The sequence below is a fragment of the Tinamus guttatus genome, unplaced genomic scaffold (assembly GCF_059628265.1).
Source record: "Tinamus guttatus ecotype Peru unplaced genomic scaffold, ASM5962826v1 Tinamus_guttatus_pri_ptg000076l, whole genome shotgun sequence".
NCBI lineage: Eukaryota > Metazoa > Chordata > Aves > Tinamiformes > Tinamidae > Tinamus > Tinamus guttatus.
Genome location: NW_028288610.1, coordinates 475,641 through 491,324, shown reverse-complemented (window position 1 = coordinate 491,324; position 15,684 = coordinate 475,641). Strand labels below are relative to the sequence as shown.

The 15,684-nt window shown below is 39.1% G+C and overlaps 1 protein-coding gene across 1 annotated transcript; it reads left to right on the top strand.

Moving 5' to 3' along the window:
- Nucleotides 1-6,232: 6,232 nt before the first annotated feature.
- Nucleotides 6,233-14,197, top strand: NXNL2 (nucleoredoxin like 2). Its single transcript, XM_088519933.1, has 2 exons — nucleotides 6,233-6,537; nucleotides 13,858-14,197. The coding sequence occupies exons 1-2, from the start codon at nucleotides 6,236-6,238 to the stop codon at nucleotides 14,024-14,026; spliced, it is 471 nt and encodes a 156-aa protein (XP_088376059.1). The 5' UTR covers nucleotides 6,233-6,235; the 3' UTR covers nucleotides 14,027-14,197.
- Nucleotides 14,198-15,684: the final 1,487 nt, after the last annotated feature.

Sequence of the window (15,684 nt, the reverse complement as noted above, 5' to 3'; positions counted from 1 at the left end):
AAATGAACTTGAGCAGAATTTCATTTCAGTATTTTTCCATTGCTGCAGGCACAAATGTTATTCCTTGTTGCCATGTTGCTACATCACTCAGAATTGCTTCCCCATGATCCTTGCTTGAAACTCAAAAATGCTAGAGTGCTGACATTTAGAGTATCTAACACTAATTGGCAATCTGACGCACACTAGTAAGGACGAAGTTAGGCACAGGAGATGTTTGAATTGGGCTTTGTGTTCTGGAAGGAGGAATCTGAATACCTAGGTTAATTCCTCAGTATTGCTGTGATTTCCAACCCAGGAAGCAATGCTAAGAGTGCAGTCCTGCTTTTATTGCCTTTCTTATAAGGCAATAATAATTATATAATTAATATAAGGCAATAATTCTTATATAATTTCTTGTTTAGTGAGAATCAATTATTAGGCTTAAGTATTTTCTAGTCAAAAGAAAAGTATTTCTTGGCATCTCTTGAATCCAGCCAATTTGTAAGTCTTTGTAATGGCACTCTGTTTGCGGTATGTCCTATTGTTTATTTATGTTAAGAATCAATTTTAAATCGAGACTCACAGATAGATGCTAAATCTTTTTATAACAGTTATGAAATCTTTTGCTTAAAGAGGATCTTCACTAAATGATACCTTTTACAGTGAAATTCTTTGCTAATGATCAACTATTACAGCTTTTATTCACACTTACTTGATGCTGGAACTCTTCCTTGTAAGAACGAGTTACATCCCATCCTCTTTTCCCTAGGGAAAGCAAGACCATGCTTACAGACACCCTTTTCTGGCTGCACTCTGTTGTTTGCTTGGCAGTTCAAATAGAAGTAATGAGATTATAACTTACAGAATTCCTGTGCTATTTATTTTTTTCATTTTTCCTATTTGAGGAAAGGTGTATTATTACTTCTTTCTTGTTTGGAGGGTTCTCAGGCTACACAGAGAAAGTAGAGGTAGGAACATTTGTGAAGAAACTGTACTTATTACTGCTCACTACCCAGAAACAAACCTTGTGCTTGTGTCTCAGGATCCCATCAGAGGAAACAGTGCATCAAATACGGCAGATCCAAAGAGCCTTATGAATGCCAAATAAATATTTAGTTGACAGATTGTGCATTGTAAATTTGTTTTTGTTTTTTTTTGGCTCAGTGTTTTCTTCTCTGTGCTCTGGTACTTTTCATGTTTTTTGATTCATGTATTGGGTTGAAATTAAAAAAAAAAAGTAGAAAACAAAGTATGTCAGTGTGTGCGTTGCGGAAAATAATTTTATTGGTTTTCTTGTCATAACAGAAATAATTAGCCTCTTCTGTGAAGCATATTGAGACTTGGTGTGCATGTGAATTAAAAAACAACTATCTTATCTAGTTTTATCAATCATCACTATATAAATACATATATATATGTATGTGTGTGCAAACTCCTTAATCCACTGGGATTTTTCTCTTATGCTAGGCCTTCCTTCTGTTGGGATTTCCACTGGGATTAAATTTTTCTGTCTGTCTGTTAGACACACATAAGTGGATGCTCCAAGGTCAACTTCTAATCCAACTTCCTCAAGGGTTACTTTCAGTTTAGCTTTGCCCAAAATTAATCTTAATTAAGTTTGTCAGTTTTTAATTTTCACTTTTCAATTATAGTATAATTAGGTACACACATTGTGTACCCTGAGTACCTAGTAACTTTTTGCTGATGAGAGAACTGGATACAGGTGGAACAAACTCTCATCCCAGTAACCCTGCCCTTTGAAAACATTTGATCAATTTTTGTCTTGTATCATTAATTTTTCATGCTTATCACCCACCATGTACTCCTGAGCACCTAATTATTTTTATCAACATCCCCGGTATGCAGCCACAAACCTAGAACATCAGCAAACCATGTGTTCCCGCTGTGCAGATTAAACAAGGCCCACATGCACATGCTTACCTTTCCCCACATGCCCAGTGCTGTCCAGCAGTCCCGCTGACGTTGGTGGATGCTGGTGGCTGGCAGCCCCTTCATCTGTGTGCTACCTGCTTGGCTGGCTGGCTGCTCCCTCCATCTCTCTCAGCTATGTAGCAGCAGTTCCTCAATTTGGTGCACTTCAGGCCGTGTTTACGGTGCTGTAAAGCCCTTGCTGTGATAAGGGCGGTGAGGGCTGTGCCCTCCTCTCCAGTAGGGAAAGGCAGTGAGGTCTGTAACTTCTCCAAACTGCTTCATGACTGACCTCCAGCTTCATCTTGTCTACTAATGTCCAGAGTACTAGACTTTGTTAAGCTGCTGGTGTTTATGACTGTACAGAGATCTTTTTCAAGAGCATTAAAGGTATATTGCAACTTTCTGGATTAGAGATGGACTCGTGGCTTCACTAAACACAGACATGACTTGTTGATGTTAGTTGTGTTTTATAGGTAAGTACTTTCCCTAAAGTACACATAAGAATTCCAACAAACAAATAGAAATTCTGTGCATCTGCCCTGAATTCTTAAAAACATTTCACTTAAATCCAGTGTCATGCACACATAGCAAATGATTTCATGTATTCTTAAGGAACTGCTCCTTGGAAAAGGTTATCGGATCAAAGCCCTTACTGGCCACCTACGGAGAAGGTAGTGTAAAGAAAGGGTAAAGTGTATGTTCATATATTAAAAACAAGAGAAAAAAAGAAAAAGGACAAATCTTCAGTCTCCTCCTAAATTTAACATGTACATAACTTACAGAATTGAGTTCTGCAACTACAGAGCTACGTACCTAAGCTACTTTAAGTGTATTTTATATAGGAATTAGCAATCTATTGACTGGGCAGACAGTTATTACTTGTATTTCTTTCATGTCTCTTTTGTAATGTGCTACTCTATATAAATGAAAACAGAATTTTACTGATACAAGCTCCTACTATCTATATATATTTCTAAATTCTCACTACTAGCCCAGGTTTTGACAAGCAAATGAACTTGAATGGTAACTTAAGTAAAATACCCAAGGCACAAATAAGCACAAATAAAATGCAAGTGTTGTCTTTAAATTAAAAGAGAATTAGCTGGTGGCACATCAACATAATAGAGTAAAAAAAAAAATTTAAATACTTATTTTCTAGCAAAACCAGAAATTGAGTATTTTATGGTTTTGAGTTTTTATCTCAACAATTTGCCAGGGGTTTCCACTGAATGCATAATGTTTACAAATTTTCAGATAGTTTAATCTTATTTAAAGCTAATATCCTCTTCTAAGAAGGGATCTCAGGCTCTATATAAGTAGTTCCATTACTATCAGTCCAATTGAAGATTAGGGAATGGAATAACTAACAGTGTTAATGCCTTTGATAAGAGTAATCCTAGACAACCTGCATAGCAAAACAGGCCCTAGGCCAGTTGAGGTAAATTATAAAATCAAACTATTTTCAATAGTCTATGTCAGACTGTCAGAGACCTATTTTTGCAATCAAATTAAAGGAAGATGCAAGATACAATTTTTGTGGTTTTGTGCCTTTTTGTTTGTTTGTTTTTTGCTTGTGAATTTGTGAGGTCCTGGCAGTTGCTCACATTAGGCCTTCCCCAGAGAGTATCTGGTTTCTCATGCTTAATGAGACTACTTTGTAAGTAGTTTCAAGAAGTTTAATTTGACTGTTGTTGAGGCTTATCTGAAGCACCTCAGCCAATAATTTATAGTTTTCTTTATACGCTAAATGTGCCTTCATGTGCCTGCCTCTGAAGTAAACAGGATGAGGCTTTGGCCATACAGCCTTTTATGCGTATTTACCCCGTATTCTGAACCTTCTTCTTATATTTCTTCTATGCTTAGGGAGGGGGCAGGTATCTGATTTATGGATGGCAGTGCCAATATAAGAGCTAGTCCTTTGTATTAGCTGGAAAAAATACCAGAAAATTTGTGTTTGCCTTTGCATACAGATACGTTTCAGCAGGTTATGAACACAGGAAGCAGAAAAATATCCAACTTCTTCAGCTGTATGCACTGTCAGCTTGGATTCCAAGAAACCTTGTCTCACAGTGTAGTATGATACCTGAATAATCAACTTCCCAAACAGGTAGGTTCGGTGAGATAGACAGGTCTTCAGTCCTTAAGACTGATTGCAGGAAAGATCATTAGGAATGTAAGTAATAAACCTGTGTCAGCCTGAGTTTATGGGGGCGATAATTCTATTTTCCTGTGACTCTACAAGCTACCAAGGCCATGACTCCATCCTGTTCAAAAGCCGTCTCACGAAGGCAGGCAGTTTGTAAAACCAAAGGCACAGGCTCAGCTGACCTTGTCTTTTGCTTTTGGCATCAGAGAGGTCGGAGCAGGAACTGCACGTAACCGTGGTCACAACTTGGAGAAAGGAAGCATCGGAAAGCCAGAAGATTATTTGCTTTTAAACGTATTAGAAACAGGCATTTGGACTAGAGGTTTTGGATCAGACAAATAGAATAGTTCGTGAACTACGCATGAAAATGGAGAAATACTGCACCTGAATCAAAAACATTTTCCAAATGCCAAATTAATTTTCTGTTCAGAAAAGTATCACAACAGTAATTACAGATTAGCTAGGTGCAGGACATAGAGCACAAGTTTAATTTAGGGTAGGACGTAAGTAGTAAGGCTCTTAGTCCTAAAGATTAATCTGTATCTAACAATCTTTTAAAGAAAAATAATACTGGTTAAATTTTTGTTGTGCTTTTTAAGATGTATGATCTTTTGGACACAAGAACGCGTACAGCTCATGGAAATAGTGCTCAAGGAAAAAATAAAATTAAATTAAAAAGAGTAAGGGCAGATGAATTTATCTCCAAAATAACTCTCCTACAACTGAGCAGATCCTTTTGGTGAGCCTATTGAAACACTGCAGGTGGGCAACCTCTGTGGTGCTTCCATGAGACTTCTCTGAGATTGTCAGGTGCTTAAAATGATCATCCCCTGTCTCTCACCAGAGAAGTGGGAGCAGTTAACTCCCCAAAAGTTAGCTTTTTGACTTTGGAACAAGCCAAAGGCAGGGATGGGAAGATTTTGGAAAGATTTGGAAGACAGACAGGGAGGAAGAGAAGGAGAATGCTTGGGTTAGTGGGTTTTTTTTTTTTTTTTTTTCAAATTTCTGCTCCAAATTTAAAGCTTTTACTTCTAGTTCTGTAGTTCTCACAGAACATGTGCTATCATCAGTAGATGGTCAGAAAATGGACATCATTTTATCATAAACTTTGTTGCAATGTATCTAACCAAATGCTTCTTCTTGCTGGCATTAACTTCAGTCTAGTGCTCAGTATTTGTATCGTAATGTACACTGGCACAAGCCTGCCCTTTTCAAATGCAAAACTGACAGATTTTGGAGAGACTACAGCTTAAAAGTGAAGGATCAGAGATAAAAAATGAGTATTAAAACACTGAAATGCAATTGGATCAATAGCTGAAAAAAAAATCTGTAACAGCTTCATGATTAGCAACTTAAAGCATATAGTATAAATCATAGAATCATAGAATGCTTAAGGTTGGAAGGGACCTCTAGAGGTCATCTAGTCCAACCGCCCTGCACACACAGGGTCACCTACAGCAGTAGCACTCGTTCTGGGGGATGTTGATACTTTGCAGATTTTTTTTACACAAAATCTGTTTAATTTACAAAAATGAGACATTACATGAGGTGAGGTTTTTCATTTTAATTTAAAACTAACAAGTCTCCTGCAACCAAGTCTTGCTCCATTGCTTTCCTAGCTGAATACTTTTGCAGCTCCCTGCCCCTAGACATTTCATTGACCTTAACGCTTCACAATGCTCTAGGTAATCGTCTCATCTGCCTATGTGCTACTGCCCGCCTATGCATTAATCCTATTTGCTTGACAGGGTTGAGGGGGATGGAAGGTTCCGGAAACCTTTATGAGAAGGGCTCTGTTGCTCCGGGCCGCGGCAGAGCTGCTTCGGGCGTTGCTCCGGCGCAGAGCGAGGAGAGGGCGGGCAATTCAAACGCGCCTACCGTTGAGGCCGTTACCCGCCGACGCGGGGGCACGAGGAAGGGGGCGGGCCGCGCCCCCTCCCGCTTGCCCATTGGCGGGCGCTGCTGTCCGCCGGAGGGGGCGGAGCCGGCGCCTATAAAAGGGCCGGCGCGGGCCCGTGCCCGGCAGTGGGCGCAGCGCGGCGGGGCGGGGCAGGGCAGGGCAGTGAGGGCGGCGTGGGGGCTGAGCCCTGTCCGGCGGCCGCCCCTCGCCGCGGTCCCCAGGCCGCCGTGCTGCGGGGAGGGGAAGGGGAAGCGGGGCGCCCATCCCTGGGCGGCGGGATGGTGGACGTGTTCAGCGGGCGGCTGCTCGTGGACAAGGCGGGTCGCAGCGTGGAGGCGGAGGAGGCGCTGCAGAACAAGGTGGTGGGCTTGTACTTCTCGGCCGCCTGGTGCGCGCCGTGCCGCGACTTCACGCCCGTGCTTTGCGGCTTCTACACGGAGCTGCTGGAGGAGGCGGAGACGCCGGCGCCGTTCGAGGTGGTCTTCATCTCGTCCGACCACAGCGCCGAGGAGATGGCAGGCTACATGCGCGCCATGCACGGCGACTGGCTGGCGCTGCCTTTCCACGACCCCTACAAGCAGTGAGTACCCCCGGGCCCGGGGTGCCCCGGTGTGAGGGGGAACAAAAACTGCTGCTACCCGAGTCGGTCCTGATCGTGACGCACCCCCGCGCCCTTTCCATCCCCTCTCCCGCGGCGCAGTAGGGAATTGAGACCGTGGTGGCTTCTGTAATGTAAAACGGCCGCCCAGCACCCCAGGGTAGCTCTGCTTTCAGCCCGACTCCGTTACTAGCCGGCTCACCCTCACCTGCAGGTAGGCTGTCCATAAAATTAAGCCTGCTTTCATCAGAGAAATAACTTTAACCTGCTCTGTTAAGTATGTATATATATATATGTAATTGAGGCTTTAAAAGATTAGGGTCAAGGAAAGGTTAGCGAGGAATCTATGCTGTAACAAGATGACGTGTGTGGGCAATCAAAAAGACTAGGGGGGAACAAGGATCAAGCAACTGTTTTTTCAGCCTGGAAAAGTTATTGCTGAGGTTGTTCTGGGCTTGTATAACTTCACTAATGAAGTAAAGGAAAATGAAGGAGTGGCAGAACTCTCAGCTGAAAAACCTGCGTGAGAGCAGAGCGGGCTCTGCAGAACTTCAGAGGCATGTAGGTAAGCCAGTGAAATGCAGTAGCAGCTGTCACAGATTTAGGTGTGACAAGGACAAATGATAAACGTTGGTGGAGAAAAAGCCCTGTGCTTGTAAATGTATAAATAGTCATTAATTAAGGCATCTTCGTTGGTGCGCTGCCACGGTTGAGAGGGGCACATCCTCCTAGCTACACGTGCGAATGCTGACATGGGATGTAAGTCAAGGATGCAGCTTCGTCTGAACGACTGTCAGAGTACAAGTTAGTGCTGCTCAAGAAGTATGGAATGGGTTTACAATGCATAAAATGTTTAGGGGTGCTAAACATTGCAGTTGAATACTGAAAAGATGGATAACTTTTTTTAAAAAAACTTTGGGCAATGTAAGACTGCCTAATAGGATAGAAGTAGAAGCTATATATCATCTATGTCTTTTAATGTAAGAATAGCAAGGTGTAATGTCATGTAATCAAAGTGGTGAATTCAAAACTGGTAAAGGGGAACTTTTCCTTTCAAGTAAAATATATAGAGATTGTGGGGTGTGTTATTACAGATGTCACCAAAGTCAAGGAGTTAGCATGGCTTCAAAACAAAGACTTTAATGAACATCTACAAGAAGATTTCAAAGTGTTACAGTTAAAAGTGTTCAACTCTTTTTTTTTTTTTTTTTTTTTTTGTAGTAACTGAGCCGTTTTATTTAATGCTAGATCCATGCTTATGCCCTACCATGTGTACAGTCTAATGGCTCATTTGGTTAGGAGGACATTTGCTAATGTTGTTTTGTCGGGACACTTTGACCAACAGCAAACAGCCTGCATCCAGAAAATAATTCATCTTTCGTGAGATCGTACCTGGGGGTTTCTGCTGAGGATGCTGTGGGTTAATGTGACTTTATTATGTTTTTTAAATTATAGTTTTCACTGATTCAAAACTAGATTACAGTAACAATACTGTTTTCTGTAGTTCTCCAGATGCTACTTGCATTTGGTTGTTACTAATGGAATTCAGGCAGATTTTCTAGTGCATTCAGCATTTGGCTTGGTTGTGGGAATGCGCTTAGAGCCTCAGCCTTGGGGATTAGGCTTCTATTTCTGTCTGTGCCATGACTTACCCGAGTCTCGTGGATCGGAGATACAGAGATAATTTTATTTTCTTTCCTAGGAAGTCCGTAATGTCCTTCAGACTCCTCTAAGGAGCACGTTACATCCTGTTGCGTGGCTGCGGCACCATGGTGTATGATGGGGCTGTTTTAAGAAGAAAGGGCAGAGGGATATGAGAAGTAACTGACTCTTGAAGTGTTCTCAGCTGCCTAGGTACAAGAATAAATAACTGCATGGAGATACTCAGGAAATTTAACATGAATTAATACCAATAAGCTTGGCTTCAGAGATACTGGTGAGTTGTTGCAGGCATTAGACTAGGCAGACGGGGATTGGTTAAACCAAGTTGTGATTCTTACTAGATTCTCTGTTTCTCCATGTGAGGGGCATAGTTCTAACATCGCTCTGGTAATTGAGTAGTTTTTAAAAGGCTCATGGTAAACAAAAATAATTTGGTTGCTCTTCCATAGTCTATGCAAAGGAGACATGTCATTATTTTCAATGAAATTAAATATGCTAGCTGATGTCTTCAAGTGCTTAAGGTTTGCAGTGCAGATGGAAATATCTTTCCAGGCCAGGAGGAGCCAATTTTAAATTTGCTATCTAAAATGCAGTTCACACTTGGAAGCCTGGAGTTTCTTTGGGTTGAATTTTATTGTGTCAACAAATAGTGCACACTGTAGCACTTTGCAGAGAAGCAAAAATCTGAATTCACAGCAAGATCTTGGATCTCCTTATATAGTCCTATAATACTGACGGTAATTCTGGGTGGGGATGTCTGATGTGGGGCTGCATCTTTTTCCTCTTCGTAGTCTGGTAGCAGAAAATAGACTTCCTGGTAACTGCCTTTAACTTGATCCTTGCAGAAGAGGAATGGAGACATCCAGAAGGGAATGAGCACTAGGGGCTAGTATAGAGGAGGAGCTGGAAGGGATGTGGCAACAACCAATCCTCTTAAATGAGGATCCGTGTTTTTCTTGTGACTCACAGTAGAGTGGTGTGTTTATATGAAGTGAAATCAGTTACTCTCTGTGTGGCTGTGTGTGACAGGCTGCCAGATAGATAAGTATTTATTAAGCTTGTGTTTTGTCTACCTCAGTGAAAATCAGCATCCAAAAAGATTACTGAAACATGGAGAATCAAAAGTGTGTGCTTAAACTTAAGTACATTGAGAAGCTTTAAGTGTGATGGTGGATTGACACCTGCAGGGGTGTGTGAGGGGGGCCAAGAGAGTAATATTGAACGGGGAGGCTGAAGGCACCTGTGGGCAGTTAAGGCAGTTAAGCGTCTTCTTGGTCTTTTCTGAGTGCTATCCGGAAACTTTAATAGACACATTCTTACGAATTCTTTGCTTGTTTATGTGTCTAACATTTAAAAATGCAAAATGTTCACTCCTAAAGTGATTCACATACAGAGCTGTGTGTTGTGGTGAGTACTGCTAGAAGCAGATTAGGAAGGCATCCATCACTCAGACAAATGTCCTTTGAGTTATGAGCCTTATGCTATGCTTTGAATGCAATGTATCATTTTACCATATATTGCAAAAATATATAGCTTTTGGTTTCCTGGGTGTTTTACTTTTTTGGTTCTGTATGTGTGTGCTAACTATATTTTTTCTGGAAGAGCAGGAAGAAATGATTTAAGTGTTCTTTGCTGTTTGAATTAGCGTATGAGCTCATGTTTGTATTCCTGTCTAATGTGTTTGTATTTCAAGACTTTGACCGAATGGTAAAACATAAGAAAGTTCAAATACAGTTGCATAAAAATGTCATGCACCACGAAGAATGAGTTACTACAGTAAAGAAGAATCACTGTGTCCAATATTAAAAAAAAATGAAGTTCCTGCTTTGTATAATCTTTATAGCTTAAAACTTGATACTTATGCCATAAGGAAATGGCGATGTCATGCCATGTCATGAGGAAAAATGGTATTTTTTTAAAAAAAGAGCCTTTTTAAAAACTTTTTAGAGTTGCTGCTTAGCATTAAAGTTTATGTATGTACTGCTCATATTGTGAACAAGTTAACCTTGTCCATGTTGTCTCTATATCAAAGACCCTCTTGCTTGTAAATCTTAAACTCTATTATGAAGCTATTTACCTAGTAGCATTAAAACTTTGCGCTCCCACCTTCATCTTGTCTTTTCAATCAAACACCTAACCATTACGATGACTTTCTCAGTCTGTGTGAATTATCTTAACTTCATCTTTTTATCTTTCTTATGCAAATGAAAGATTGTCCTTCCACGTTATAACATCATGCATGGCAAAGGACTGGTATTTCAAAGTATTGTCTAAAACGATCCTTGTACCTGCACAAAAGTTGCTGGTTCAGTTTGCCTAAGTTATCTTCTGTGTACCTTACCTTTCTGCTTTTTCGGATTTCTCCAATCAATACGACACTGAACTTACAGTTGCAAGACTTACCTGGAAACATCTAGATTTAAAAAATATTTCATTAATTGTATCATATTAACGTAATCTGAAATTCCAACAGGAGAGGATAAACTTAGCAGGTTTTAAAAAGCTGAGTTTTCTTTTTTTTTTTCCAAGCATCTTGCACAGTGATAAGAAGGATTCTCTGCGCTCTGCAAAGATTCCTGAAACTTTCTCCAGGTACACTCATATTACTGATTGCACACAAATGCAAGCAAGATCTGATCATGCTTCAGTCTGGTAGGAGGCAAGTTACCTTCACTCCAGAGGTGGTGTAAACATGGTGCTGTGCTGGAGTGGAGAAGCTACATGGGTAGCTTCTTAGGAATGGAAAGTATTAGTTCCTGTCAGTCTCCATAGCAAATTACCTTCAGTTTTCTGCTGCCCTTATGTCTGTTTGTTAAAACTGCACCAGCTATTTTGTGTGTATGGGTGTGCACTGAACCAATAAAATGCATCTTCCCCCTATCTTGTTTATGGTGACAGTTGTACAAGACAGAAATCTTTTACATAGTTTCTTTTACATAGTTTCTACATGGACTTGTTTTGGAATGTGTTTTTTTGCTCTTGTTTTTGTACAACTTGGGATGGTCTGCGGGGATTCTTGATTGCTTGTTTTTATTTAGGAATTCTCTGGTAAGCACGCGAGCCTGTTGCTAGGCTACATTGTAGTTCCTCTTGAAATATTTTTTTGTGTTGCTGCTCTGCTATCTTGCTGGCACATCTTGGTGTCCTTCACCTGCTGTGCATTTTTATTTTGTATCTTTCTGCAAGAGAAGATCTGTTTTGAGAATTTCTTCTCTGGATCGATACGACTTGTCTTGGCTTATTTAGTTCTAAAAATGTGATGTTTTAACTCCTGTTTTCAAGGAGAACATAGACGAAATGTAAAGAACAGCTGTGCCCGTACAAATTTCTGATATTTTTGCACAACAGCTGTGAATCTTTTCTACCTGATCAACACTGTATGATGCTTGAGCTTCACACAGTAGATGCTCTTGTAGCATTAGAATTCTATTTAGTGTTTTCTGTTTGATGTCATTCTTGGACAAAAACAAAAAAATAGTATTTTGAAAGATGGCTCTCCTCTTATTGCTTGTTTTTTCATTCTCTTCTGTTTCTTATAAGGGTGCTTGATTTCTGCTCGTTTTGATGCAAGTCAGTGTAGGAAGGTATTTTCTTATTTAAAGTTTTCTATGATACAGATTACATTTGTTCAGGGACAGTGTTACTTTCAGATTGTTTATTGCAGTTCACTTTATTTTTATTCTGATACGTCTTATTCTGAAAGACATGACCACTTCCTCTATACTGATAGCATTTTTTTTCCTAGGAGTTCTTTGTATGCTACACTAGTAGCAAGTGAAGAGTGGATTTTTGTTTTTATGTTCTTCACTTTCTGTTAGTTGTGACTGTTGGTCACAGACATGCATTGTCACACACATGCAACATTACTTCCCACTAAATTTCCGGAAGATCTCTTGCAAAGCTGATATGCTACAAGGCATTCTCTTGAAGTTACTTTGCAAAATGAATGTACAAATTCATATTAATTCACTGATCTCTTATTCTGCTTGTCAAGCATGACCTCTGAATAATGTCACATGGTAGGAAGCACCTAATAGTTAATCGTTTTTGTATGTTGTCACTTAGTATGAAAGGGGGTTACAGACCTCCCTGGGGAAGTTATGACTTTTATTATCAGAAGTCTGCTTGCTTCTTTAAATCCAACACACAATTTCTTTTCTTCTATATTAGTGAAAAATATTTTGCTGTGCATTTGGAAACAGCTTCTTTTTTGCAGTGTTCTGAAAAATTAAGGCAGTAGGTGTCAAGCATTCTTCCTCTGCTTTTCTTTCTGTGATCTGGTCTGGAATCCAGGAAACACCTGAGGCTCCTCCTATTGAGAAGCTCTCCGAGCAACAAACACTTATTTTATTTGATGTCCATTGAAATAGTGCTGTGAAACTCAGATCTTTTTTTTCTTTTTTTTTTTTTTTTCCCAAGTTTCCTCTGTTATAACTTAATAAAGCTTTTGCCAGTTGGTGGTTGTCAGTGTTTTTTTAATTTTATTTATTTTTATTTTATTTTAGTCATTTGGTCACAGTATTGCTTTTACTGGCTTGCTTGTATGGTAAATTTTATTTTGTACCCTACATTGAAAATAGTAATTTACCAGCAGCCAAAAATTGTATTTTGCATATCTCATCAGCATCACTTCAAGTGAGGTGAATTTCTTGTGTTGAAGAGGGTTTCCAATTTCTTTCTCAACAAAAATGTTTACTTGTGCTCTGCTTTCAATTCAGAATTCTGTGTCTGATTCTCCAGGATGTATGAAAATAGATAGAGATGCCATGTGCTTTCCATCTTTTTTTTTTTGGTGCTGCAATGAACAATGTCCTCTAATGTTGTCATTGTTAAACTCTTTTCCTTGGAAAAAATATTCATCTTGTACTTCTCTGGACGTGTCATGGTCAACTGAAATGGTTTATGATGTGTTCCATGATATCTTTTCCATTGCTGCATTTTCCCTTTTCTTCTGCATGCAGCTCCACTCTTTCAACTCAGCTTTGTAGACAGTGAATTCTGTTTTACTACTGCATGTTGCTGTTAGGTTGCTGTTTGCGTACTTTCATCTCTGTGGTGTGTAATCAGTCGTCATGGCTTCTTATTTATCATGTGCCAATGTCAACAAGTATTCTTATTTCTCTTTGGATGTCAAATACCCCCTTTTTAAATTCTTCTTTTCCTTTTCTAATGTTAATTTTACTTCCAATATTAATATTTCATATAATGTATTTCCACGTATCATTAATTCAACCTGATTAAATTTCTATCCTTCAATGTGATAAGTCTTTTCTGATTAATTTTTCTTGAGTTCCTTCCTCGTCAATTTTTTGAATAGATTTTGTAGTTTTTAAATAACTTTATACAATAGGCCACTTAAGCAAATCTAATTCAAATTTTAGTGAGATCCTTCCCTTTTGTTGCCTCCTTGTACAGTAGAAGAACCTGAAGATATTTGCCAGTAAACACACCCACCCATCCATCCATCCTCATCCTTCTCCCTCTATTGGCTGGTTCTGTGCTCCAATCTGTCAGAAAGCCTAGACCCTCACCATTCCAGCTCACCCATGTGCACTATCCAGGATTCACTTTGTGAGAGACTAGAGTTCCTTAGATTCTCCCTAATGATGTTTTTTTCTTTTTTTTTTTTCTCTCCCCCAGTGATTTGAAGAAGAAATACAACATAACAGCCATTCCTAAGCTGGTGATTGTGAAACAAACTGGAGAAGTCATTACAGACAAAGGAAGAAAACAGATCAGAGACAAAGGGCTTTCCTGTTTTCGAAACTGGCTTGAGGCTGCAGATATCTTTCAGAATTTTTCTAGCTAAACAAAACTTGGCAGACAGGAGCAAGACAAGGCATCATGGAAAATTTTGTAGGGCTCTCGAGAGTGTTGCCTTGTTCAAAACAAAACGGGTAAGGCTGTATTGTTTGTCTTTGCTTGTAAAACAATTCTTGTTTTAGTTCAACTTGCAGATTAGATATTCCAGTAAGACAAATATATATATTTGTTTATATTGTTTTATTTATTCAGTATGAACCAAAGAATTCCTGATAATATCAAAGAACTTTAGGAGGGAAAGTTCTTTTAGGCAATAACAACACAGCTCTGTAAAATCTATGCAAATATCTGATTTTTGCAGATCTGTACAGTTAAAATTATGTATATGTCAAGTCTATTTTTGTAATTAGCAAAACAAAAGAATTGTTCAATAAATGTTTATGAAATACATGCATTTAATGTGTCTGTCGTCTATCTTGCTCTACACTGAAAATGGTGTGTTTTTTAATTGGCTCATATTTGTTTAACTGTCAGTACTGAAGAAGTGTGTGAGGGTTTTTTATTGCTTTTTGTGGGGGGGGCTTGTGTAGAAGTTGAGTATTCCTTATCCTTGGAGTTTTAAATTTGGTTCCCTAAGGTCAATAGTTATTTCTGAGGTCAATGTCAGGCTGAGTCAAAGAATAAGAGTATATAACAAGAGAAGGGTGTGTGTGTTGTGTGTTTTGTTTTGTTTTTTCTCCATCTTCTCCCTTTGCCAAAGTGTGTCATCAAAGAACATCAAAAATAATATCATTTATATGAGGTGATTGGTTATGATGCCGCAAATACATTATGGCCTAATTTCAGCCCTTTCTCCAGCAGTTGTTACATCCAAATTTGTCAGTCAGTCTTCATGACATGTGACTTGTTCCAAACACATATGCAGTCAGTGGGTTAAGAAACTCATTCTATGTAAAGCTATTTTTTATTAGACTTTGAAGAACAATTAAACAGAATTATTGTTAGTCCATTTGCTAGTATTTATGTAACTAACACAGTCTAGACTATGCAATTACTAGAACTCATTTCCAGTAAAGATACAGTTAAAAATGATATATGTAAACCTTTCAGTTTTCTGAAAGGAGGAAAAAAAATAAGAAAAAACAAAAAAGGCTCTTTCTCTGTTACTATGCTTACCCTTCATCTTGATTCTAAGCTTAATGGTCTTTTTCTAAGGAAGAAAAGGAGAAGGGAGATTATGGTGAGTCATCAACGTACTAAGGTCTTGGCTTGGATGGAGACATTCATCATGGGGATATCTTTGGCAGAAAGCTGCTTGTTTGTTCCCCCTTACTCTGGGAACCGTTTGATGTATAGTCACATGCTTGCCTGAGCATAGTTGTTCATGAGGCCTGATTACTTGCTGTTTATTCATTGATTTGCAGTCCATGTTGCATGTGATTTACTATATGTAATATGCTTTACATGCATTGGAAACTTTCTAATATCCCTAGGACTAGTTTACCCAGCTCCTAATGTCTGATCTTAGATGGAATATATGTACATTTCAGTGCATTCATTTTCAATTCTGAAACTTGAAGTAAATAGTTACTTAAATATAATGCATATATGTATTCATTTCATCATTATAAAATACAGAAAGGAAGGCCTGAGACTTGTATCTCTCTGTGTGGGTAATTTTCTCTCTTCAGCACAGGATGGTTG

What these genes read in the sequence shown, in the direction of transcription:
- NXNL2 (XM_088519933.1), top strand. Translation starts at nt 6,236, where the DNA reads ATGGTGGACGTGTTCAGCGGGCGGCTGCTCGTGGACAAGGCGGGTCGC. An exon ending in TTCCACGACCCCTACAAGCA is followed by an intron (nt 6,538 to 13,857) that starts GTGAGTACCCCC and finishes TCTCTCCCCCAG; the next exon opens with TGATTTGAAGAAGAAATACA.